The 27,311-nt window shown below is 47.4% G+C and overlaps 1 protein-coding gene across 1 annotated transcript; it reads right to left on the bottom strand.

Annotated features, from left to right (window-relative positions):
• Window positions 1-813: 813 nt before the first annotated feature.
• LOC121460034 lies at window positions 814-27,311 on the bottom strand. The gene is made up of 7 exons (XM_041670153.1): window positions 27,106-27,311; window positions 17,757-17,940; window positions 13,472-16,678; window positions 8,302-8,463; window positions 5,995-6,167; window positions 3,767-3,884; window positions 814-1,002 (listed from the first exon to the last, which is right to left on the bottom strand). The coding sequence occupies exons 1-7, from the start codon at window positions 27,309-27,311 to the stop codon at window positions 814-816; spliced, it is 4,239 nt and encodes a 1,412-aa protein (XP_041526087.1).

Here is a 27,311-nt window from a genome sequence, read left to right as displayed (position 1 = left end):
TGAAAGAGAGATCTTGATATAGAGAGACATATGGGTTAGGGAGAAACCTGGTGCTAGGGAAACTCCCAGGAACACACAGGACAACCCCAGCTAAGACTTCTAGCAATAGTGGAGAGGGGTCCTGAACTGGCCTTCCCCTGTAATCAGACTGGTGAATACCCCAACTGTCATCATAGAGCTTTTGTCCAGCAACTGATGGAACCAGATGCAAAGATCCACACCAAGCACCAGGCAGACTTTGTTGACTTCCCATGGGAGCCCTTACCCCTGAGGAGGAGTGGATGGGGGATGGAATGTAAAATGAAACTTAAAACATTAATTAAAATAAATACAGAAAGTAATTAACAGCTACTAGGCTGGGCAAAAGAAAAGACTACTAAAGGGATTATCTAAACTGTGTTGATAAATCTGTGAGCATTAAAAACCACTGAAGATATAATTTAGATGTATGAATATTATGATATGTGAAATAATAAAGTGGTTTAAAAAACAGAATGAGCAGAACAGAGTGAAAGAATAGATGGGACAAACAAGAAACAAAAAGGCATGAGTCTCTTCAAGTACGTTCACATTCGTTTTCTGTCTGTGCTGCTCTTTTTTAAATCCCGCTGTTTGTATCACATATAGACCGGAGCATTCCCTGTTAAGTTTCCATCAGTGCCCCATGTTCTTAACCAGGAATGCTGTCAGGGAAGCTCTGTAAAGCACAAGCCCTGGCCACATCTACCTATGTCTCAGATTCCGCCCAACAGGCGTGCTGAGTTACCACAGTACTGGTCAACACAGGCTGATTTGGAGAATATGCCTCAGCTTTTATAATGTGTCTTGAACCAGGGCCACCAATGCTGGGAGGTTCCTCGTGCTTGTTTTTCGTAAGCCCAGCCCATCACAGTCTTTGTCTGAGGCTTCTTGAAGTCGGTGTTGTAGTAGTTTCCTCTTCCACTGTGTGCAGAAGGCAGCCACCTCCAGCTCCTCTGGATCTGAGGAAGGCCATCTCAAGCCCTGCAGGAGTGGAAGAAGTCAAGCTCAATACTGAGGACCCTGGTGGAGCTTGCTCTTATGGGGTTCCTTCTAGAGTCACAGCTCTCATTATACAGCATCAAGTATCATTGTGAAGGGGGCAAGAGACCACCCACCCTGGAAGGAGATGAAAAGTAGAGCAAAGGGCTTTAGATTTATCCCAGTGAAATAAATGTTCTGAGATCACCGCCAGCTCTCTTACATTCCCTCTCAGCAGTTAAGAACACTGGCTGCTCTTCCTGAGCACCCAGGTCTTATTCCCAGCACCCATATGATAGCTCACAATCACCTCTAACTCCTCTTCCAAGGGACCCAGTGTTCTCTTCCGGCTTCCTCGGGCACCAAGCACACGTGTGTACACAGACATATATGCAGGCCAGAATACCCACACATATTAAAATATCTTTTTCCCTCCCCATCCAAAATTTTCCTCTGCTTGTGTCTTGCACACAAAGAACTGAAACAAGAAACTGGATATGACTTAGTCTGCATTACAGATGATCCCTGACTTATGATTACCAATTTACAGCTTTGAAATATGATTATGTCTTAAGATATTACTATTAGGGCTTGGAGACCAGGCTCAGCAGTTAAGGGCACTGGCTGGTCTTCTAGAAGACCTGGGTTTGATTCCCAGCAGCCACATGCTGACTCACAGTCATCTGTAGCTCCAGTTCCAGGAGGATCTGACACCCCCCGCCCCCAAAACCGCCTCTGAGGGCACTGCATACATATGATACTCAGACACACATGCAGGCAAAACATTTATATACATAAAATAAAAACTAAGTAATTTTTAAGAATTTGGTCAAACTATTAATGTGTCTTCTATGTTTTTGTTTGTTAGCTTTTTTTGCCCCTTCTTTTCCCTTTTTGAGACAAGGTTTCATCACTATGAATCCCAGTCTAGCCTCCAACTTCCAATCTTCTTACCTCAGCCTCCTAACTGCTGGGATTATAGGTGTATGTCACAATGTCCGGCCTGAAATGCATTTATGATTTAACCATATTTTCAATTTGTGGTGGGTTCCTAGGGGCATAACTCTATCAGGAGTCAAAAGGCCTCCGTACAGTTGAGGTGTTTCATCCCTTCAGAGGAGGTAGGATTTAAGTTCAGGTCTGAAGGAGAAGCGACCAGGCCTGGGAAGAAGTGATGAGGACAGAGGTAGGCCTCACACAGAGGCCTTATGCAATCTCTTATTTATTTACTTAATCTATTTTTGATTTGGGTTTTGTTTTGCTTTGAGATGGGGGTCTCATGTTGCTCAGGCTGACCTCCAGTTTGCTGTGTACCTAAAGATAATTTTGAACTTCCGATCCTCCTGCATCCACCTCCAGTGTCTTACATCAGACCGGGGGAGGTGCCCTCTTAGGCATGCCAATAGCATCCATCTAAAGCTGTTGCTTAAGATACGGGAAGCCAGGAAAGCGTTGCTTTCCCCCCAATGAGACAGTCAGTCACTACACAAAACTGTGCTTTCTTGAATCTATTTGAGAACTGAGTTTGAGGTTCTCCAGCCTTAGGTGTATTGAAAAACAGACATCTCTGAGGAGAGATGGGAATAGGACTGGTTTGCACAAGACTCAGCCTGTGGGGAGACAGGGCAGCCATGTAATTGAACGTAAGGCTTGGGGAAAAGTTTTAAGGGCTATGAATGCAACTCAGTAGGAGAGCATCTGCCTAGTCTCTTCAGGGCACTGACTTTGACCTCCAGAACTGAAAAATAAAATGAACAAATTGCTAATGTCCAAATTGGATTAGTGTGAGTATAGCGCCCATCCACAAGCAAGGTCCATGTGTCCTCAGAGTTTTCTGTCTAAGACCTCGCCTGATGCTCCCTAGAAAGGCTCGGGTTGGGATAGAGGACTAAGAAGCCCTCTCTGAGATGCAGGCTTTGGGGAAGGGAGCAACTCCTGTCACATAGGCGTGAACCACTGTTGATATGTCCTTTTTTATTGAATGGAAGTCTTCGGTTATTGAGGAAAGGACAGTAAACCAAACACAAGGTAAGCCTGAAATCCTCAGTGATTGCAACAATAAAACCCAAGTCAGGTCAATGCCTGGAGGACATGAATATATGTGTAAAAATTAGCATTTAAAATCTACATGTAATGTCAAGTTTCCAATGGAAAGTTATAAGACATGCAAACAAAACACTCCCCATCCATTGTCAAGAAACAACAAAAGTCAAAGCCCCTAAATCAGCTAGAGTCAGATCTGAGCCTGTTATCAGAGAAGAAAGTGAATACCCCTGCAATTAATATCTTCACAACTTTAACTGAAATGTGAGCAAAAATGCACAGGTAAATAATAAATCCTACAAAAGAAAAAAAAAAAAAAGAGATCTAGGCCTGGTAGTAAACACCGACAACCTCAGCACTCAGGAGGCTGAGGTAAAAAGACCCTGAGTTTAAAGGTCGGGCTGGGCTACACAGTGGGTTTGAACCCAGTGTGGGCTATCCATGCTCTTACCTCAAAAACAAAAACTTCATTGGACTAACTAAACAAACAAAAAGGGAAACCTAAAACAGAAGAACACATAGCAAAGGTATGTGGAACGCTAAGGTAGGCTCATCTGCAGGCTGAGCATGGCTAAAGAAGGGTTGAAATTAAGGCCAGGCTAGAGAAAACATGCAAATAAACCGACAGGAAGTGAGGTCACTGGTTTCGAAGGAACAGCGTGGAATAGCTAAGAGAAGGCGTCCTGGTGACTGCTGGCATTTGTCAGGTCCCTGTGGCACTCACCCGAAGACAGGCGGCTTCTGCAGCCCTCACAGCCTTGGAGACTGCCTGGAGGAGTCGCTGTGCATTGTCTAGAAGGAGCTCTTCAGAGGACTTGCTTCTTGCCAGGGAGGCCTTTACGCTGTGGGTGTTGGGAAAGAAAGAAGTCTTTAACCCAGGTTAGGAGGCGATTGCCAATAAATACCAGTATTGTCAAGAAGCCCCATACAGAAAGTTGAGACACTTTGGTAGGAATATTCAGGCAAAGGATGTGTGTGTGTGTGTGTGTGTGTGTGTGTGTGTGTGTGTACACGCATGTCAGAGAACAATGAAAATGTTTTCCTCAATTGTCGTCCCCCCCCCTCCATTTTTGTTGTTGTTGAGACAGCGTCTCTCGCTGAGCCTGGAGCTAACAGGTTTGGCTATAGCAGTAAACCCCGGAGAACCCCCTGTCTTCACCTCCTCAGCCCTGGGGTTAGACCTACACACCACCACACACAGTTTTTAGATGGGAATCAAACTCAAGTCCTCCTCATGCAGGTGTTGTCTCCATAGTCCCGGGGAAGACCACTCTAAGAGCTTAATTTAGCATTTTTAAGTGAAAATTTTGCTTTAATGCCAAGAAAATGTGAGTCATATAGCATCTATAATGACAAAGAAGAGTGTGTCGTTCATGGAAATGACTGAGTAAAGGAAACGGAACAGACGCCAGCTGTCATCAAAACATGAACAAGAATAAACCCTGCACAGAGCTGTATGCAGGCTGATGTTGGAGGAACTGCCTCTTCCAGGGCTCACCAGTTCCCAGACGGAGCAAATGACTTACCTGCAAACACAGCTTCCAAATCCAAAATAATCAGTCCTACACATGCTTAGCCTGCTCATTTGGCCTTGCCCATTCCTTCCCATGAGAACCCAGTGAAATGCTTTGCCTATTTCCCCCTAGTGCTTCCTGCCGGTTGACACAGGGAAGTTTTTTGGTTTTTTGTTTTTTTTGTAAGATTTATTTATTATGTATACAGTGTTCTGTCTGCATGTATGCCTGCAGACCAGAAGAGGGCACCAAATCTCATTACAGATGGCTATGAGCCACCCTGCGGTTGTTGGGAATTGAACTCAGGACCTCTGGAAGAGCAGTCCATGCTCTTAACCTCTGAGGCATCTCTCCAGCCTCCAGAGAAGTTTTTTTTGTTTCATTCTCCCTGCTTGGAACCATGAGCCTTGTGTCTATGGGGTGGTCTCATTTTGATGATAAAACAGATTTGTTTGTGGTAGTCATTTTCATATTTATGTCTTATGTAGAAAAATATTGTCAGCTAATCTTGAGTGCCATGTAGATGACAAAGGAGAAAGATGCCAGTCAGCCACTGAGGAAGCAAGATGTGTAGAAAATGAGGTACTGCCATAGCCACGTGGTAATACAGAGAAATGGGTTGATTTAAGACGTAAGAGCTAGCTAGAAATACAACCGAGCCAATGGCCAGTGTTGTAATTAATATAGTTTCCATGTGACTATTCGGGTCTGGGCACCTGGAAAACAAGATGATGATGCATCTGAAATGGTATTTCCTGGAGAGCAGTTGCCAAGTTTTATTATTATTTTTTAAAGATTTATTTTTGTATGTATGAGTATCTTGCCTGCATGTGTACACATGTACCATGTGTGTACCTGGTGTCCATGAAGGCCAGAAGAAGATGCCAATCACCAGGAGATGGAGTTACGGTTGTGCACCACCATGTGGGTGCTGGGAGTCAAACCTCTGTTCTCTGAAGAGGAGCTAGTGCTCTTAACCATGGGGCCACCCTACAAGTTGTTCTGACTTCCCCATGTTCTCTGGCATGGACGTGCATGCATCTACACTACAAACCAAGAGTGCTGTGCTGTTATCACGTGAGTATCCTATGGAACCAGCATCACATATGCAGTCTTCCGCTGTCCAAAATGTCACTGTGCACCATGTTTTAAAAGGTAGTTGGCATTTTCATTAGATATGATTAACATAAAAACAGAGGATTGTCAAAATGTACACGTGGTTACAAAGAAAGGGTGTCAGTCACTTGTGTCAAAGGCTAACTACCCCTGAAGTGTTGTGAGCTCAGCCATGCCATAGAGTAAGGGCCTGTGTTCGGCATGGGGGAGGGACCAGTGTAAACTCTAGGAGGGTAAGTCATTAAACATATACAAATAACTCACCCTCCATCCCCACTGGGCCTCACAAAACTTAGCCATTCTCTCGCAAGCTGCTTCCTACCTGGAGATGATGCTGAGCTGGCTGCTCATGGTTTGAATCTGCTCCACCATACACAGAAGCTCACCGGAGCATCTCTGATCTATGCAGTTCTTAGCAATGATGTGAATGAGTCTGGCGATGTTTCTTCCGGAAGCTGAGATTTTTCTGGCTGAGGCAATGAGCTGATCTTTGGTCTGTATCAGAGAAGGAAATGTGAGAGGTAGGTAAACACTGCCTTCATAGGTTTCCCCCGAGACATCAGGGACAAATTACAACGCTTGCCCTCAGCTTTCTTAGCTCAACTACTTCTGCCCCTGGAAATGAGTGCGTTTGAGCCTAAACCACCATCTCCTGAGTCAACTCTAAGGGCTTTCTCTTGGGTTATAGAAAACCTGACTGAATGAGGAACAATATTCTTCCTGTGTGGGGGCAGCAGAAGACCAGGACCCAGACTCCTAGGCTCACATATCCCAGGCTGACCTCGAACTCCTGATATAGCTGACGATGGCTTTGGACTTCTGACTTGAGAGTGCTGGGATAACCAGCACGTACCACTACGCTTGGCTTATGTGGTGCTTGGGGTTAAATCATGGCCTTGTGCATGCTAGGTAAGTGTCCTACCAAATGAGATCTACCAAATAACCCCAGCCCTAATTAGATATTTTCTGTCTTATTTTTGTTTCACTCAAGAGCACAATACTTCAGTTATTAAAAAAAAATGGTATTATGATCAGGATGTGAGATTGGGGAACTCGGGTGAATTCTGCATAGCCACTTCCTACCAGAAGCAAACCCCACTCCTAAAATGGCCCTTGGATTGTACATCTCTCCGTAAACACAAGGGATGCAGGGCTTGCAAGTTCCTAGGTTCTTAGCCACACACCCCTGCAGAAACCTGCGTCCTATTTAAATCAGAACACTGGATTTGGAAACACATCCTGGAAAGCCACACCTGTTTGGGTGCCCTTGGGTGTCTCTGGTTTAGCCAGAGTTGACTGGCTGGGGGAGCTGAGAGAAGGGACCCAACAACGGAAGATCTGAGTCTTGGTGTAATGGAGGCTCTGGGTTTGTCCCTGTAGTAATATAGCCAGGGGGTGTACTTCCCTTCTCTCCTGAACCCTCTGTCCTGCCCCAGGATAGGAAAGTCAGGTCCCTTGAAGCCATCTGTGCCTGTTAGGCCCACGCTGGAAGTTTTTTACCTGCCATCTTGTGTCTTCCTTTTGGTCTATGCACAAAGTAAGCACCTTTCTTTCTTTCTTTCTTTCTTTATTTATTTATTTATTTATTTATTTTTCCCATTATGGCATGTTGATAGCTAACATTGCCTCAGTTTAATCAAGAAGAGGGTTACAGAGAGTGGGAATAGGCTCACGGTGGAAGTCAGCCTCTAGAAGCTAGTGGGAAAAGGCCCTTCCCCTCCAGGGATGCCAGCCATAATGGGCTAGCATTCAAGGGAACTCAGTCCTCTCTGTCATCCGGGGGCGGCCAGAGCGGGGGCGTGGAGGGGGAAGCAGCAAGGTGTGCTAACACGTGGACCTGTAATCCCAGCACTCGGAAGACTGAGGTAAACTGGGGACACTGAGTTAAAGGCCTGATAGGCATTGAGACAGTGTTCCAGAGGTCAGCTTTAAAAGATGTGAATAACAGGCTCCTGAAGTGGCTTTGGGGAAAGGGCACTCGCTGCAAACGCTTTGTGTGCTGAGCTTGAAACCCACAAAAACAGAAGGCATTGATGCCACAAAGTTGTCCTCTGACCTCCATAGGCATGCCGTAGCACGTCTGCCCCTCCGTGGGTCATGCACACATAGGGGAATAATGAAATGACACTTAAAAGTAAAATTTAACCTGGGCAGTGGTGGCGCACATCTTTAATCCCAGCACTCAGGAGGCAGAGGCAGGTGGATCTCTGTGAGTTCGAGGCCAGCCTGGTCTACAGAGTGAGTTCCAGGACAGGCTCCAAAACTACAGAGAAACCTTGTTTCGAAAAACCAAAAAAAAAAAAAGAGAGAGAAAAAAAGTAAAATTTAAAAGGCATAAATGACACTCTTGACTCATTGTTCTGGGGAATGAATGGCACCTTGATTTTTACTAATTTTACTGCATTGAAGATTTGGCAAAATTATCTTCCCTGATATAATTGATGAAAACCATAGTAGTCAAGCCAGAAAGAGGAGAGGAGGAGAGAAGTGAGGTGGACTTTACAGAGATGGGGTACTGACAGGATCTTCAGTGTGACCCTTCCTTCCAGCCCTGTCTAGGAATGCCAAGACACCACTTCCCACATGGCGCCCAATCACCCACCACCATGACCTGCTGAAGATCAAGTACCAGGACTCGCCCTCTCTTCCTCAAGCTCTGAGCCATCAGGAGCACCTCCTTGGCCATCTCGTGTATGATCTGTGTGATTCTGTTCTCGCTGTCTGCACCGCCATTCTCTTCAACAGTCTGGTCCATCTGAGCAGGAGGCAGAGAGGGGTTGCCACGCTGGTGCTGAAAGATGGTCAGAGGGTTAGAACAACACAGTTCCTGACATTCAGGCCACTGAACTGTAGTGAGGATGCTTCTGTGTGTGTGTGTGTGAGTGTGTGTGTGTGTGTGTGTGTGTGTGTATGTGTGTTCGTACACACGTGGAGGCCAGTGTTCCTCAGGAGATGTCTTCATTGTTTTTTGAGACAGACTCTGCCATTGGACTGGACCAGGGATTCGCCCACTTCTGCCATTCCCCCCTCCCCCGTGCTGGGATTACAAGTGTGTAACAATTAGTATACCTAAGTTTTTAACCTGGGAATAAAGTTTAAGTCCTCACGCTTGTGTCTTAGCTAGAGTTTCTATTGCTGTGAAGAGACACCATGACCACGGCAGCTCTTATAAAGGAAAACGTTTAACTGAGGTGATGGCTTACAGTTTCAGGGGTTCAGTCAGTCCTTTGTCATCATGGTTGGGAGCACGGTGGCTGGGAATATTACAGTACGCTGGCAGGCATGGTGTTGGAGAGGGAGCTGAGATTTCTACATCTTGTGCAAGCAACAGGATGTGGTTTGAGATACTGGGCGTGGCTTGAGCATGTATGAGACCTCAAAGCCTGCCTCCATAGTGACACACTCCCACCAAGGCCACACCTACTTCAACAAAGCCACACCTCCTGATAGTGCCACTCCCTGTGGGGACCATTTTCTTTCACACCACCAGGAGCGGTAAATGAGCCCTCTCCCTCACCCCATCCTCTCAATCGCTTTTTAAATCATTTTAAAGAAGGCACAAGGGAATCAGGCAGATTTTCTGAGTCCTCAAAGCCCTGGGCAATCTTCCAAATGTACTGTAGGGAAGCACCAAGGAGAGACATGATGATCCCCTGTGAGTCTGTACTCCGTTTCCCTGGAATTTGCAGAGACTGAAACACGGCATCCTTGAATCTCAACCTAGGCGGCATAGTGTATTTCTTTCCTGTGAGTGTTCAGGCTTACGAGCATGTGGCCTCCTGAGGAGAACTTAGGGTTAGGCTGCTGACAGCTCAGGAAGGAATGAATTAGTGCTTTCTCAGCCTTAGCCAGAGAAGCCGCCCTCTGCAGTTGCCATCACAGACTCATTAGCTAGTCAACATGCTGAGAATTAGTGACAGGTGAGTGTTCAGCCCTATATGAGACATCTGAACTGACACCCCACCGAGGCCTAGGCACACTGAGGAAGGGCAGAATATAAGAACTGGAGGATGGGGAGCTGTCGAGGCTGTCTTCTGGACACAGCACGGCCACTGTGTTCATGGAGCCACCACAGCTATGATTGATTACCTGGACAAAATCAAGCCAACATGAACAGTTAGCATTTCAGCAGGCAGCACTGATGGGATTCAGTTTTGTGTGTTTGTTTGGTTACAGTTTTGGTTTTTGATTGCCTGTTTTAAAATCTATTTAATAAACACTGGTGTTTTGGCTGTTTCTATATTCTGTATGACTGTGTCAGATCTCCTGGAACTGGAGTTGCAGACTGTTGTGAGCTGCCACGTGGGTGCTGGGAATTGAACCCAGGTTCTCTGGAAGAGCAGCCAGTGTCTTAACCATTGGCCCAACTCTCCAGTCTCTGGTTTTTGTTTTGTTAGGAGAAGGGGCTGGAGAGATGGTTCAGCAGTTAAGAGCATTGGCTTTTCTTCCAGGGGACCCAGGTTCAAATCTTAGCACCCATTTGGTAGTTCAGAACCATCTGTAATTTCCTTCCAGGGAATCTGATGCCCCCTTCTGGCCCTAGGTCACTGCATGCATGCGGTACACAGAAATACAGATAAACAAAACCCTCATACACATAAATAAAAATAGGGATCCCAGACATAGTGGTGCACACCTTTAATCCCAGCACCAGGGAGCCAAGACAGGCAGATCTCTGTGAGTTCAAAGCTAATCTGGGCTACATAGAGTTCTAATCTACCCAGGACTACACAGTGAGACCATAGGTCTGAGACAATTCCAAAAGAGGGTGGGGAGGAGACTAAGTGGGAGTAGGAGAGGGGACCTGTGAGTCAAATTGGAGGTGATGGTTGGGGATGGAGATGGGGAAGATACATTGTTCACATGTGTAAAACTGCCAAAGAATAAATAAAAGATGTTCATCTTCTTAAAAGGAGATTCAGGAATTCTTGGATGTTTCAACTTGAACCCATCCTATTCCAAAGGTCTTCACAGTGAATAACTATTTTTTTTTTCTTAAAAACTTGATTTTGGCTTCCTCCTAAGGAAACAGCAGCCCCAACATCTGAAAAGTCTGCTGGACCTGACTTTTTTAGATGTGGTTTTTCTATCAGATCTTTAGTGGCATCTTTCCTGTGTTCTTTCTGACCCCAGAATCAAGATAAATTGTCCTACACTGGAAGTGACCCCAATAACTAAGCATTGAAGATATCCTTGGTTGTCTCTTCTCAGACAGGTGCAAACTCCAGAACTGTGAGCCAATTCAGTTTCTTTTCTTTACAAGTCACCTCATCTGCGGTGCTCTGTAGTAGCCCTGTGGAGTGGGCTAGGATCCTCAGCTAGTGAGTACTAATAAATCGCATGTCTTTGCTGGGGTTTCTGTATGACTTTTTCAATATAAAGCATCCTTCTGAAAATGAATGATGTCGTCTGCTTCAGCAATGGCCTGACTTTAGATCAGGATGTCCCTATGTGCTGGGAGTGGAGGGCAGAGGCCTTTTCTAGAAAGGCTCACCCGTCAGCCTGCTGGGAGCTGGGAAGGCAGGAGTAGCTGAAAAGAAGTAAGTGATGAAGAACTCACTCACCAGGAATTCAGCAGCAGCAACTGAAGACCACGGAGAATGGACGTTGTGGTCTGGAGCTAAAAGTGGGTGTGGCAGGGTGAATGAGCATGCCCCCATACGCTCATGTGTTTGAATATTTGGTCCCAGTTAGTGGGACTTTTGAGGAAGGGTGAGGAGGTGTGGCCATCTTGGAGGAGGCGTATCATTAGGTGTGTCCCTTTTGCGGTTTCAACAGCCTCCCACCATTCCCAGGGTGCACTCCGCCTCCTACTTGCGGATCGAGATATGAGCTCTCCAAGCCTCCCGCCACCATATCTTCAGTTCACCGTCACTGACCTTAAGCCTCTGAAACCGTTATGTCAATTAAACACTTGCTTTTTCAAGCTGACTTGACCATGATGTTTTATCACAGCAATAGTGTAGTAGGAGCAGTGGGTTGCATTCCCGCCCGGCTCCCGCACGCCTAGCTTTATACCCGAAATAATTACATGGAAACTGTATTCTTTTAAACACTGCCTGGCCCATTAGTTTCAGACTCTTATTGGCTAACTCTCACATCTTGCTTAACCCATTTCTAATAATCTGTGCAGCACCACAAGGTGGTGGCTTACCGGGAAGGATTCTTAACCTGCATCTGTCTCGGAGAGGAGAGTCATGGCGACTGCCCCACTCTTTCTTCCTCCCAGCATTCTGTTCTGTTTACTCCACCTACCTAATTTTCTGTCCTATCAAAGGCCAAGACAGTTTCTTTATCAACCAATGAAAGTAACACATAGACAGATGACCCTCCTCCATCACAATAGAAACCTGAACTAATATGTAAGGAAGCTTGGAAAAGGGCCTTTTTAACACCTACCAGAGACTTTCAGCATCCAAATCAGATGGGACTCCAAACTTTTCAACATTGGCCGAGGATTGTGTGATAGAGACTCCAGACTCAGAGACTGAAAGCTGGCTGCCCACCATCTCCCTACCCTGCCGCCCTGCCTTGCAGCTATGGGTGACACTTCTGATGCATTGACAGAAACCGGAGTCAAGTTGGTAAGTGGGTGGCATCCTTAGTGTGTGCTGACGGCTACAGAGAGCCAGGGAAGGGGAGAGAAGTCTGAAGGCTATTTGGATTTATAAGGTCACGGTGGGGATAGATGGGTCTCTATCAAATCCTAGATTGTCAGAACACAGTTTAAGGATGGAGTCATGCAGCGGGATTCTGAGTGCTTGTGAGAGAACGCCAAGAAAACAAGAGTCTTGAGACCTCAGCTTCCTCAAAACCACAGAGTTGTTTTTGGAATGTGCTTCGTGCTCCTCCCGGGTGTAGCAGAAAGGAGTGAGTTTATCCATGACAATTGCCTATTGCTGTTTATCTGCTTCTGTGGAAAAATGGGTTGTACCACATGGGGCTTGTCCTTGTGATTGTGTATAGCCCAAACTCACGAGAACTTTCCTCATGTGACCTTTCTTAACTCTCAGAGTATAAACTGTCTGAGGCTCTGAATAAGGCTGGCTATGGCAGGAGACTCGAGTCTGCCTCGTTTTAGGCTCTCCTCTCCCAGGTCCCACCTCTAGAGCGGTAAACACTGAATGAAGTGTATCTGCATAGAAACTACTAGAGTCCTGCTAAGCTGTACTGTTGCCTACTGACTCTGGTTATGGTCAGTAGAAATACAATCTTTAAGATCCTTAATGCCTAAGTGTCCTGTCTTGCCCTAGAAAGAAGCAGATATGTAGGGGAGGCATTTGACAGACCTAGTATCTTTCTAATAAACCCCTTCACCCCCCCCCCACTACAATTATTCTAATTGTGTTCCTGTCACTTTGGAGCAGGGAGGCGACATCTGTACAGGTCAAAGTGGATGAAGCAGCCTGAGTATTGGCAGCCATAGGAAAGTTTGTTAAAGTAACATGGAAAAACTCCAAAAGGCTGATGGAAAGGCACTCATCCTAGGACACAGACTAGATGCTAAAGGAGGGGAAATATTTTTGCAGAGACTCATTCAGCAGCCCTCTAGAGGACTAGAAAGCTGGCGTCTAAATGGTGCTGAGACTTCTCTCTGATTTTGGTAAGGACATGGCAGAGGTAGCTGCGGGCTAGGGTAGCTGAACCCCAAGCCTAGGCTTTTAGAGGCTGCTCATACTGCCTGCCCTGTACGAATTATACATGTTCTGTGGGCATTGAGTTTCTGGAATATGTGAGGGTCTTTGGTTACTAGAAAACAGGTCCAGGTGTAGGTAGATGAAAGATGCCAAGTAGCCTACCATGCTCACGTCTGCTGTGGTGGTTCCCGTGGTGGCTAGCTCATCAGCACAGGTCCTCATTGAGATTCCTGTGATGCCTTTGGAAACAGCATCCTGAAACTCCACACTGCCCCCTGCAGAGGTTTCTACTGCCCATTCTTTACATTGCAGCTGGAGCTGGACCAGAACATCCTCTGGGGCATTTGCTGGCTCTTCCCCGGGTTTCAGGCATTGGACTAGGAGTCTCCAGGCCTCAGTGGGACCACCTTCCGAGGCCTGGAGCTGAGTCACTGCATGGTGGACCTTGGCTGCCCATTCCCACTTAAGCCAATCCAGCATATGCAATCCCTGCTCCTCCGGGTGTTCTTGGAGCTCAGGGACCCTCTCGGCCACCTCCTTAGTGAGCATGAGTATGTTCTCTAGAGACACAAGCAGGTCTTCCTGGAAGGGTCCAGACTCTTGACTTTCTGCTATGATTCCCTGCACAGCTTGGATAATAGACAGCATCCTTGTCTGGGAGCCCTTGCCAACAGCATCTTGGAACATATGCTCATAGACAGCGTTAATGCTGCTCAGATGGTTGGTCAGGGCCTTGACTTGAAGGCCGAGTTCCAAGCAGAGAAACTCAAAGCGTGTGGAGAGGCTGGGACATGGCTTGGGGGAGGAGACCAGGACATGTGCCACCTCCAGCAAGGCATCTGTGAGTACATGAACTTCTCGATACAGGAAGGAAACCTCATCCTTTACCTGTTCATCACCACACAGAGCACGAGACAGCTCAGCGGCCTCTTGTAACTTTTGGGAAACATGCGCTGCCTGCTCTAACCCTTCTTGCAACCCTTGCTGGCTCTTCACTGCTTCCTGCAGGGGCAGTAGGAACAGGCTCTGTCTCCTGCTGAGCCTCCTCATACACTGCATCAGGTCCTGCACAGCCACTGCCCATAGAAGGCACTCATTGTCAACGTTCTCATCCCTCGCCTTGGGGGCTTGGCGACCAACAGAAGACAGAACTTGGTCCAATAGCTGTTTAGCATGGACCTCTGTTTTTTCCAATCTACCTTGCAGCTCTAAAATCATTCCTGGGTGCTCCATTGGGCCAGGGCTCTTCTCGTCCAAATTCACAGGACCACTTTTGGCTGCTACTTGAACCATTGAGGCCAAATTCTGCTGAAGTTCCACAAACACTTCCGTGCTCCCTGGTAATTCAGTGGTTGGGCTACGGCAAAAGAGTTGTCGACACAGAGGGTACCAGTCACCAGCCCTGGCTAGGAGAGCCTGTCTGGCTTCCCTGGTCCTCCCAGATTGCTGAAGAGCCACTTCCAGAAGTCTGTCACTTCTAGTGTTTGTGCTATGGACTTCCTCCCTGGCTAGGTCAGTAATCAAAGGCACCACTCTTGAGAATTTGTATAGTCTTGACATCCTCTCTGGTCCCAGGGGTGCTTCCCCAGCCTGGATTTCTGGGGCTGTATTCACAGTGGACTCGGGCTCTGGCATGTTGGTGCGTGGTGAGGTCACTACCCGGTGCTCCTGGCTCTCCACAGTAGTGATGACTTTGCTGACAGCAAGGAATGGTGAGCCCCACCCCTGTTTGCAGGTGTCAGGGACCACCGTGTAGGAAAGTTGTTCTAGGGGTAGGAAAGAGGTGTTCATGTCATTTCCCCCTAACCCAGGCACCTGCTGGTATCTCAGCCTGGGAGCTGTAGGAAGCTGGCGACTGGAGAGAGTCAAATAAGGCCATCCCTTGGCGAGGTCAAACCTTTGGACTTGGAATCGAAGCGGGCTGAGGATGTCTGGGTGGTTGGTCCCATCCAGCCCCTCGTGGACTTGCTGAGCTGAATAGATGAGGTGTTTTGCCATGGTTAAAAAGACACCCGTGTCCTGGGCGCTGTCCCTACCTGTGCTGCCTTCAGTGGCCGCAGCCAGCGTCAAGGAAGACTGCGCCAGCTGCTGAACCACGACTCTCATCCCGTTTCGAAAAATGGGATCTGGGTCTTGACCCACATACCTGTTCATCACCTGCACTATGTGTGTGGCTCTTCCGCGTAAGAACGCCACAGGTCTGGAAAATTCTCTGGGTGCTCCGCTCCTCAGAGCACTTGTGTACAAGTCCAAATGTTTAGCCATTTCCTGGATGGACAAACTCAGGAATTCAGGAATATCGAGAACGACATCAAAGCATGCCAAGAGGTGTTCCGATTCCCTAGCCCAGGCCTCAAGCAGAGCCTCTAGGATGTCAGGGCTCCAGTCCAGGCCTTGCGTTTGGGGACTTTGTGAAAACAGTTCCATAGCTTTGACCACAAGCCCCCAAAGACCTGCCACGGCAGCCTCCACGTCTCTGCCAGTTTGCTGTTGGGGGCAGCAGACCCAAACCAAGTGTGCCACTCGGATCATTTGCTTGGCTTGGTTGTGAAAAGCATCAAGGAGAAGTCGGAAAGTCTCTGCCAAAGCTTCGCTATTGCACTGGTACCTGATGGTGGAAGTCGCCAAGGCGGCCTGGACCAGCCTCTCTAGAGGACTTTGGGTATCTGTGAACGTGTCCAGAATCTGGTGCAGTAATCCAGCGCGGACTCCCCGAAAGAGCGCCTCAGTCGCGGCCTGCACAGCTTCGCATTCTGTCCCTTGGCTGTTCTGGGGAGACCCGTGCAGCCCAGGGCAGAGCTGTAGCAGCTGGCGGCAATGGGACACTAGGTGCATCCTCTCCCTTGGCGTGGAGCAGGCGGCTAGGTGCAGGCAGTGCCACACCACGGCAACCATTGGAGCATCCAGCAGCTCACCACGCAGGTGGTTCGGCCCGGGCTCCTCCAGGACCTGCCACAGCTTCTGTAGACGATGCGCCAGTGCGCCATTCTGAGAGAGTGCACCAGGCCCTGCAATGCCGGGCTGCAGTACAGCCAGGAGCTCCCTGAGGCTCTGCCTGGTCAGGGCAAAGATGCGGCGCCGTGAAGCCACCAGCTGCGGCTCGCGCGGGTGCCGGAGGTGGCCGCGGGCGGCTGCGAGCAGCGCTGGGATGCAGCACCCTAGCCGGTGGCGAACTCGACTCAGGCGTTCGTCCCGGGCCCAGCGCGTGGTCAGGCCTCCCAGTCGCAGCAGCGCAGTCGCCAGGTCAGACAGCGAGGCGCGCAGCGAGGTGGAGTCCTCCGCCGCCTCCAGAGCCTCCAGGCAGGTCAGGCACCAACCAGCCGCTGGCACCGTCTTCCTCGCCATTGCTGCGTCTTCAAGCAGCAAGACCTGCTGGGGCGGTCACAGGAAAGAGACTTGAAGATGACTGAACATTCTTGGGGCCATGTAGCTTAAGCCTAGGAGACCTTACATTGTCACTTAACCTGAATGTAACCAAACACACTGTCTAGGTGGCCGGACTGGAGAATGCACCCTCCAGTCTTGGAGGTTTGCGTGTGTGCGCATTTCTTTGTAAACCAGAGGTCTGAACTGGCTGCCTTCTCTCCATATTTAGGGGGCGTGGCGTTTACTCTGGACTGTCCAAAGACGTATTATTATTTAAATGAGAACGATGGGCTGGAGGGCTTCCCTGAGGCAGCTTTTCTAGCCTGACTCACCTCTCACAGACAGCTCCATCCATCCACTCCCTATCCCTGGGGCTGGTACCCAAGCCAAAAGCCTTTCTCTCTCTTTCATTCACCACCAGCAGATGCCCAAACCCCTCCGGTTCTGCCTCTCATCCTCCCCTACCCCACTGCAATACGCTCCAATAAACCACACTACAGATGTTATTCAATGAACAACAACAAAATATTTTGAAGATTTGTATTTGAACCAGGAGCAATATCCCAATGTAAAAGTTGTAAACGGGCCAGAGAGATAGATGGGTCAGCAGTTAAGTGTACGGGCTGCTCTACCAGAGGACCTAGCTTTGATTCCTAGCATCCACAAGGGGGCGCACAACTGTCTGTAATTCCAACACTAGAATTTCCTAGGCCCTCCTCTGCCCGCCTCTTCCTCAATGGGTTTACAGACGTGGTGCATAGCTACACATTCAGGCAAACACTCGCAGACATAAAATAAAAATGCATAAACTCTCCAAAGTAAATTTAAGTTGTATTTAGAAAGGAATGTGGGTCAGGATGAAAAACTGAGTGTGTTTGGAAACTGAGGGGTTCTTACCAGCTCCTGTTACAGCTTCAGTTTTAGCCTTGATTAAATCGGTAATGAACTCTGTCTAGGATCTTGGCAAGCACTTGGGCAGGTTTCAAATTAAGGGACGGCCAGGAGTCCCTGTGAGAACTGCATGGCCATACGTGCTCTCCAGCGATGACCATGCTGCCAACCAGCTCTGAGGGAGCCTCACCTTGGTAGTGTCCACCAGGATCTGCTGAGCTGTGGCCACTAGCTCCTCCCAGTGGCGCTCACACTCTGGCTGCACGGGGAGCTTCTGGGTTACCAGCAGGATGTTCCTCCCGGAGAGGGTCAGAGACTCCGCCACTGGCTTCATTTCCTCCCTAAACCACTCATCCTCAGAGTCTTCCGCTAGCCTGAGTGGACACATTGCACTTAGAATGTTATCATGTTAAGCCCAAAGAGTCCCATGGAAACGAGGCTACACAGAAGGCACAACACCAGGTGGCCATTAAACTGAACCTTGACGCCTGTGCTTACAAGCCAAGACACATGTTGAGTTTAAAAAACAAAACAAAACAAAAAAACAAAAACAAAAAAAAAACTCTCTTCATCCTTTCTTCAGGTGTCTTAGTTATGAACTAGAGTTGTTACCTCAATCTTAGCCTTAACAAACTTCATGCGTTAAGGTTAAACAGGTTAATGACAGGCAATCTGGGTAGAGAATTCTGAGTCTCAGGCTTTTCTTTTCAACTGCCTGTATACAACTGATCCATCATCTTCTGTCCTCCAGAGTTTCAGGTAAGAAACCTGAGGCCACTCTATCTTAGTTATTAAAATAAGATAAAGCTACCAAGCTTGGCACGGTGGGGCACATCTATAAGCCCAGCTATTTGGGAGGCAGAGGCAGGAGGACCACAAGCTCTCGGTGAACATAGACCACACAGGGAGTTTGTGGCCAGCCTGGGCAACTTATTGGAAACTTGTTTTGAAGCTTGCAATAAAAAGGCTGGTGATCTAACTGGGTAATGCAGCATTTGCCTCGAGTGCCAGGTTCTGAGTTCAATCCCCAGTACTGGGGACACAGAACTAAAAAGAAAGAAGGTTGCTGTGGCTATGCATGCCTTGGTCTTCGTGCGGACACAGGAGTCCATTTCTCTTAGATAACAACGGGTATATGTTTAACTTTTAGAGAATACTTTCTAAAGTAGTTGCAACATACTGTGTTCTACTCATCAAAGAGAGAGTTCAAGTTCTCACACATTCTCATCAACACTTGAGGTCGTTCTTCATTTTAAACATCCCAAGAGTTAGTGATCGCCAATGAGAAAACATATTCCAGACTTTTCTCAAAGATCAAATGTGGCTTCCGCAGAGTGCTTGGATGCAAGTTTTGACACTTTGTGTCATACACCAGTCCCTTTCCTTTGGGGATGAACCTATCTGCAAGTTGCTATTATTCAGTTATACGATACACAGAAATATGAACACTATTTTCACTGTGCCACCAAAGTACTTAGGCGTCAGAAATCAGAGCTACCAAGTGGCCATGTGAAATGGACATTGCTTTAAAAAAGGAAGCACAATGCGTGGTTTTCAGTTTAACTGACCCTGGGCAAGACAGGAGACAAGCATTTCACAATAGAAAAATAACAATTTTGCCCAGGTGGTGGTGGCACATGCCTTTGATCCCAGCACTCCAGAGGAAGAGGCAGGTGGATCTCTGGGTGTCTGAGGCCAGCCTGGTCTGTAGAATGAGTTCCAGGACAGGTTCCAAAGCTACAGAGAAATGCTGTCTCAAGGGGAAAAATATCAATCAGTTAATTAATTATTACAATAAAAAGAAGTGTAGCTCTAATTGCTACGTGGGCATATGGTAAAGACTAAACCACCACTGAGAAATGTGAGCCAGACCACTGATATTCAATGCCACGTATTGACAAGAGCCCGAGGTGTATGTTTCACACCAGGCTTCCATCTTTTTGGTTTTCTTCTTTTAGGCTTTGCAGTGGTTTGAATGAGATTGATTGCCATAGGCTCATATATTGAAATGCTTAATCACCAGGGCATGGTAAAGATTAAGAGGTGTGGCCATCTTGGAATAGGTGAGGCCTTGTTGGAGAAAGTGTCACTGGGAGTGCGGGCTTTGAAGTTTCTAAAGCCCATGCCAGGCTGAGCGTGTTTTCTCTTTCTCTGCCAGCTGCCTGAAGATCAGGATGCAAAACTCTCCGCTGCTTCTCCAGTACCATGCTCCCTGTGTGCTGCCGTGCTCCCTGTGCTCCCTGTGCTGCCGTGTTCCCGTGCTCCCTGTGCTCCCTGTGTGCTTCTGTGCTCCCTGTGTGCTGCCGTGCTCCTTGTGCTGCCGTGCTCCCTGTGTGCTGCCGTGCTCCCGTGCTCCCTGTGCTACCGTGCTCCCTGTGTGCTGCCGTGCTCCCTGTGTGCTGCCGTGCTCCCATGCTCCCTGTTCTGCCGTGCTCCCTGTGTGCTGCCGTGCTCCCTGTGCTGCCGTGCTCCCTGTGCTCCCTGTGTGCTGCCGTGCTCCCTGTGCTCCCTGTGCTCCCTGTGTGCTGCCATACTCCCTGTGTGCTGCCGTGCTCCCTGTGTGCTGCCGTGCTCCCTGTGTGCTGCCGTGCTCCCTGTGTGCTCCCGTGCTCCCTGTGCTGCCGTGCTCCCTGTGTGCTGCCGTGCTCCCTGTGTGCTTCCGTGCTCCCTGTGTGCTGCCGTGCTCCCGTGCTCCCTGTGCTGCCGTGCTCCCTGTGTGCTGCCGTACTCCCTGTGCTCCCTGTGTGCTGCCGTGCTCCCTGTGTGCTGCCGTGCTCCCGTGCTCCCTGTGCTGCCGTGCTCCCTGTGTGTTGCCGTACTCCCTGTGCTCCCTGTGTGCTGCCGTGCTCCCTGTGCTGCTGTACTCCCTGTGTGCTGCCGTGCTCCCTGTGCTGCCGTGCTCCCTGTGCTGCCGTACTCCCTGTGTGCTGCCGTGCTCCCTGTGCTCCCTGTGTGCTGCCGTGCTCCCTGTGCTGCCATGCTCCCTGTGTGCTGCCGTGCTCCCTGTGCTGCCTTGCTCCCTGTGTGCTGCCATACTCCCTGTGTGCTGCCGTGCTCCCTGTGCTGCCGTGCTCCCTGTGTGCTGCCGTGCTCCCTGTGTGCTGCCGTGCTCCCTGTGTGCTGCCGTGCTCCCTGTGTGCTGCCGTGCTCCCTGCCATAATAATAATGGACTCTAAGTCAGGCCCCAATTAAATGCTTTCCTTTATAAGAGTTGCCTTGGTCATGGTGTCTCTTCACAGCAATAGAACACTAAGACTGGCTTGTTGTTAGTCAAAGCAACGTGATGCTGTGTCTCTGCCATGACTCTTGTGTCTCCTTCCACGGGGGCCCCGGGATTGAACTCAGGTCATTGGGTGTGCTGCCTGATTTATGTCAACTGACACAAGCTGGAACCAACTAGGAAGAGGGAACCGGAATTGTAAGAGTGCCTCCCTCAGATGGGCCTGTACGCAAGCCTGTGGGGCTGGTCTTGATTAATATTGGTTGTGGGAGGGCACAGCTCACGGCGGGCAGTGCCACTCCTGAGCAGGTGGTCCTGGTTTGTATAAGAAAGTAGGCTGGGCAAGGTATGGAGAGCAAGCACATAAGAAGCCTTCCTCCACGGTTCCTGCCTCTGCTCCTGCTTTGGCTCTCCCTGATGAAGTGCTGTATCCTCGAGACAAATAAACCCTCCCCTCCCAGGTCTGCTTTAGGTCATGGGGTTTTTACCACAGCAACAGGAATCTAACGATGACGTTATGCTTAACAACAAGTGCTTCCTCCGGCTGAGCCATCTCACCAGCCCCTATTTCTTATTGATGAGAAAATGGATGCTGGCGATTGTACCTGGGTGAATCAAAAGCATCTCTGTTTACACTGCCTGAGCACAAAGATTGTGTGATAGCATTATGTGTAGAGATCATAAAGGTGTAAGAAGCGTAAAATGTTTATAACAATCCAGTAGTCGAAAAGACAAATAATAGTAACAAACAATAAAACCACGTCTGTATCTATGGATACATCTATAAAACCACTAATTATACATTTTACATTATAATTATTATAATTATACATTGTAAAGTGGACCGTACTGCATGCAGCAGCAACTGTGCATTTGTATAAGTGTATTTATTTTATATCACCCACGATGTTAAACGTGAAAGGAGCTCTGATTCTGTGATTCCCGTCAGTTCTGATGCACTTTCAAGGCTGTAGACAACCGTCAGCACACCTCCATGAAAAAGCGTTTCCCAGCGTCTGGCTACTCTTCTCTGCCTATTTAATAGAGTCCTCCAAAGAGAAGCTTGTTTGGTCCTTTCATGAGCCAAGCTTCCAGTTTTACATCTGGAAATCTGTACTTAACCCAAGATCTCAAAGACTCGGATCCCTCTGTTTCTTTATGAATCATTTATAAGATTAAGAGCTATAGTTAGACATTTGATGGATTTTGAATTGATCTTCGTATACAGTTCCACAATTACTTTTGCACACAAATAGCTAAGTGCTCTCTCTGTGTCCTTTGAATTGGTGTGCACACCTATATATGTGCTTCTGAATCTCTTGTTGTTGTTGTTGTTTGTTTTATTTTTTTGGTTTTTTTTTTTTTGGTTGTTGTTGTTGTTTTAACTTTTTGAGACAGTTTATCGGCATAACAGAGCCCTGGCTGTCCTGGAACTCACTTTGCAGAGCAGGCTGACCTTGACCTCACAGAGATTCACCTGCCTCTGCCTCCCAAGTGCTGGGATTAAATGCTTGTACCACCACCTCCAGGCTTGAATAAAAATATTTTAAGGCATTATTTCATGGGAATTAAAGTTAAAATCACAGTAAAAACATTTGCTAAAATAGCTAAATTAAAAATTGTGATTATTAGCTGGACAATAATGGCACACACCTTTAATCCCCAGTACTAGGAAGATAGAGGCAGGCAGATCTCTGTGAATTCAAGGCCAGCCTGGTCTACAGAGTGAGTTCCAGGATAGCCAGGGCTGCACAGAGAAACCCTGTCTCGAAAAACAAACAAAAAGTTCTGACTATTTCAGGGGCTGAGGAATGTGTGTGAGAACTGGGTTCGCGTACTGCTGAACACAATGTGACATATGCTGGCAACTTCTTTCTTTCTTTTTTTTTTTTAAATATTTATTTATTTTGTATACAATATTCTGTCTGTGTGTATGACCGCAGGCCAGAAGAGGGCACCAGACCCCATTACAGATGGTTGTGAGCCACCATGTGGTTGCTGGGAATTGAACTCAGGACCTTTGGAAGAGCAGGCAATGCTCTTAACCTCTGAGCCATCTCTCCAGCCCTGGCAACTTCTTTCAAAAAATAGTATTTAATTAGTTCTTTGACAACTTCATACATGCCTGTGATGTGTTTGGGTCATTACTCCTCCCAGATTCACCCCAACTACACCCCTGGCAATGCCTTAAACAGTGAAATATGTATGAAGCTACCAGGACGCATATGAAACTGTGCTATCCAATCTCAGAGTACTGTTCACACAGACCCGGGATGAGTGGGGCTTATCAGTCTAGACTGCTTTATGCCCTTGCACCTGCACAAACACGCGTGTGTCCGTACATGTATACCACGTATGTGGATAGGAACACCCACACAGGTTTTTAAAACCTCTTAAATTAACTTAAGCTAGTGTGTAAGGTAATGGACTTCATCAAGTCCCCCCACATTGACGTCTTGACCTCATCCCTCTCTCACCGCCCTTCCTGGTGCTCCTCTCTCCTCCACAGGCTCCCCCATTCTGTTTTCATGTCACATGTATTCCACTGCCTTCTTTATTCTCCTCCTCCCCCTCATGATTCCCTTTCTAGTACCACAACTTCCAGGCATGTGTACACATGCCCACACACGAGCACACGCACACGTGTACACACACACACACACACACAAACAATTTTAGATCTAAGTGAAGAAAACATGGTGTTTATCTTTCTGAGTTTGTCTTATTTCTTTTCATATGATGATTGCTAGTACCTTCCATTGTCATGAAAATGTCACAATTTCTTTATAGGTGAATAAAATGTAATTTTATTGTCTACGTGTATCATATTTCCTTGTATATATATGTATATGTATCATACTTTCTTCATTCGTTATTATATACATAATAAGACTTTAAATAATATGTAAATTATACATATGTGTGTGTGTGTGTATTTATGTGTAAGTGGGTGCAGGTTCCTATGAAAGACTCACTGGAACTAGAGTTAAGGGTGATTGTGAACCATGTGACATGGGTTCTGGAAACCAAACTCAGTCCTCTGCAAGAGCAGAACTCCCTTTTAACTACTGAGTCATCTCTCCAGCCCTAACAGAGATAGTTTTATATGAGTTTTAAAAAACTGAAAGTGGAGTGATGGGGAGGGAAAAGTTAGAAAGAGAAGGAAAGCATGTGGGGTAAGTATATACTCGAATCCTCCGATTGGCCTCTCTAGGCTGCAGGTTTGTGGGCAATATTATTTTCTTTCTTTTTCTCATTCATATTTCCTAAACGTTCATCATAAGATATGTTTCTAAGCAAGAGGAAACGGATCCCTGCGCCGGCCTCTTCTCACTGGCACAGGCTGGCTGACGGACAGCAGCTGATGAGGCAGGTCCTGGCCCCCTGAGAGCCTGCCCAGCAAAGGAAGGCAGGAACTTGCCAGCCCAACAACACTCAGTGGGGTGTGCTGCTGGCCTCCATTTGGCTTCTCTGGGAACTGCTCAGCGATGGTGGAGCCTAACTCAAGTCCAAATGTTTATTATCACAGTTCTGCTAGGAAAAAGAAGGCTGGACCGTTTCCCACGGTCATGAACACTGATGATAATTGTCTGTATAAATAATTTATCTTGCCAGGGTCAAACAATGGAGCAAAGGCATTTATCCTGCAGTGAACACAAACAATATTTAGCCTCTCTCAAAACTGACTGTACTTCTTGTGATTAAAAAAATGCATTGTCAGAAATTCAAAATCTACAAAGAAGTATTAAGTTGGTATAAAATTGCTCTGTTACTAAATTCCTTCATAATTTATTTTAGGTATGTGTATGAATGTTATTACATGGGTTCTGAGACCTGAACTTAGGTTCAGAATTGAGCAGCAAGCACTCTTAAGTGCTCCGCCATCTCTCCAGCTCCTGTACATAATTTATAACAAATATCTTGCATTATTTCTCACTGTAGTTTTCCTTTTTACCTTCCTAGAGTCACATGATCTTTAGGCCTTGCCCCAACTCCATGAGGGCTAATCTTGGTCATCAGCTTTGCACACCTGGGAAGAGGGACCTGGGCTGAAGAATTGCCTTCATCAGATTGGCCTGTAGACAGGCCTATGGGGACATTTTCTTTATTGATAATTGACACGGTTGGGCCCAGCCTACTGTGGGCGGTGCCACTCGTGGGCAGGTGGGCCTGGGCTAGTCCAGAAGTGTAGCTGAGCAGTCAAAGGAGCAGCCCAACAAGCAGTGTCACTCCGCGGCTTTTTCTGTAGTTCCTGCCTCCAAGTTCCTTCCTTGAGTTTCTCCCTCGATGACGATGTTAAGCCAAGTGGACCCTTTCCTCCTCCAAGTTGCTGTTGGCCTGTTGGCCAGTGTTTTGTTACAGCAACAGAGAAGCAAACTAAAACAATCTATATCCATTCTTATACTAATTTATTTTCCACACGTCTTCTTTCAGAAAGCATTTATTTTATTTTATTTTTTTATTTTATTTTTGAAGCAGGGTCTCATGTAGCTCAGTCTGGATTCAAACCGACTACATAGCTGTGGTGGTTTGAATAAGAATGACCCCCCCACAGGCTGGAGAGTGGCTCAGCTGTTACGAGCACTGCCTGCCCTTCTAAAGGTCCTGAGTCCAAGTCCCACCAACCACATGGTGGCTCACAACCATCTGTAATGAAATCTGGTGCCCTCTTCTGGCCTGCAGGCATGCATGCAGACAGAACACTGTATACACAATAATGGCCCCCACAGTCTCATGCATTTGAAAGCTCTGTCACTAGAGAGTAGTACTATTTGAAAGGCTTGGAAGAATTAGGAGTTAATCGACTTGTTTCAAAGAACCCATTCCAAGCCCAGGCTCCCTCTCCAATTGGATCAGGATGCAGAACTCTCAGCTGCTTCTCCATGTCTGCTTGCATGCTGCTGTACTCCCTGTTATGATGATAATGGACGAACCTCTGAAACCGTAAGAGTGCCCACAATTGAATGATTTCTCTTATGAGAGTTATCTTGGTTATGGATTGTGGGAGCCATTATGGAAACATGACACCAAGGAAATTCCCAAGAATCCACAAGGATGACCCCAGCTAAGACCCTATTGATGACTACCTTAATTGTCATCATAGAAACTTCATCCAGCAACTGATGGAAGCAGATGCAGAGATCCACAGCTAAGCAGTGGCCTGAGCTTCCCAAGACCAGTTGAAGAGAGGGACGAGCAATAATATGAGCAAAGGTGTCAAGACCATGATGGAGATACACACAGAAACAGCTGACTTGAGCTAGTGGGCTCTCACTGACTCTGGACTGACAGTGGGGGAACCTGCTAGGACCAAACTATGCCCTCTGAATGTGGGTAACAGTTGTGTGGCTTGGGCAGTCTGTGGGGCCCCTGGTAGTGGGACCAGGATTTATCCCTAGTGCTTGAACTGGCATTTTGGATTCCATTCTTGCTGTGGGACAATGATCTTGTACCCTGTAAAGATTTGTCAGTTGTATCATTTTAATAAAACACTGATTGGCCAGTAGCCAGACAGGAAGTACAGGTGGGGAGACAAGAACAGGAGAATTCTGGGAAGAGGAAAGTCGCAGTCTGCAGTCGTGACCCAGAAGCAGAGGAAGCAAGATGGGAATGCCTCTCTGATAAAAGGTACCAAGCCACGTGGCTGACAAAGACAAGAATTATGGGTTAATGTAGGATGTAAGAGTTAATAAGAAGCCTGCGCTACTAGGCCAACCAGTTTACGATTAATGCAGACCTCTGTGTGTTTCTTTGGGACTGAATGGCTGCAGGACCTGACAGAACAGAAATCTCTGTCAACGCATTCTGTTTGGAGGGATACCTTACTCAGCCTATATATAGGGGGTAGAGCTTTGGTCCTGCCTTAAAGTGATGTGTCAGACTTTGTTGACTCCCCATGGGAGGACTTACCCCTTCTGAGGAGTGGATAGGGGTGGGGTTCAGGGAAGGTGAGAGAGCGGGAGGAAGGGAGGGAGTGGAAATTGGGATTGGTGTGTAAAATGAGAAAAGTTAATTTAAAAAGATTAATTAAGAAAAGGGTTATCTTGGTCATGGTATCTCTTCACAGCTATAGAATAGTGACTAAGACAGTAGCCAAGGAAAACTTCAAACTTCTGGCCCTCCACATTCCACCTCCTGAGTTCTGGGATTACAGGTGCACGCCACCACATCCACCTTAAGCAGAGCTTCTTGTATGCTAGGTACTGAGCTACATCCACCAGTCCCCAAAGCATTGAAAACTAGAACCAGGTTCTATTTATATGCTTCATTGTCTGCCAGGCCGTCAGGGCAAGGGCCTTAGGTCCCTTGGAGATATTACCTGCTGGCAGCATGCACAAATGCCTCGCTTGCATTGGCCAATTCCTCTGCCACCTTCTGCAAGGAGGCAAGTGCTTCTCTCTGTACCTCTTTCCTCTCCACTGAGATGAGCAGCTGACAAAGCCGGATGGCCATGGGTGTGATGATCTGCTCCATGGCCCTGTTCTGTATCCTGGGCCCAAAGTCATCCCAGAGGAAAGAGTTCAT

Source organism: Microtus oregoni, unplaced genomic scaffold (assembly GCF_018167655.1).
Source record: "Microtus oregoni isolate MIOR12 unplaced genomic scaffold, Mior012 000020F_ref0000438, whole genome shotgun sequence".
NCBI lineage: Eukaryota > Metazoa > Chordata > Mammalia > Rodentia > Cricetidae > Microtus > Microtus oregoni.
The sequence above is the reverse complement of the archived record's forward strand: the minus strand, read 5'-3'. Positions and strand labels throughout refer to the sequence as shown.

Excerpts from the sequence above, each read along its gene's own strand:
- LOC121460034 (XM_041670153.1), bottom strand. The coding sequence starts at position 27,311 with ATGAACTCTTTCCTCTGGGATGACTTTGGGCCCAGGATACAGAACAGG. Across the intron at positions 17,941-27,105 it reads TTTGTGCATGCTGCCAGCAG|GCTAGCGGAAGACTCTGAGG; the intron begins GTAATATCTCCA and ends GTGTCCACTCAG. Across the intron at positions 3,885-5,994 it reads CAGCTCAGCATCATCTCCAG|CGTAAAGGCCTCCCTGGCAA; the intron begins GTAGGAAGCAGC and ends CAACACCCACAG.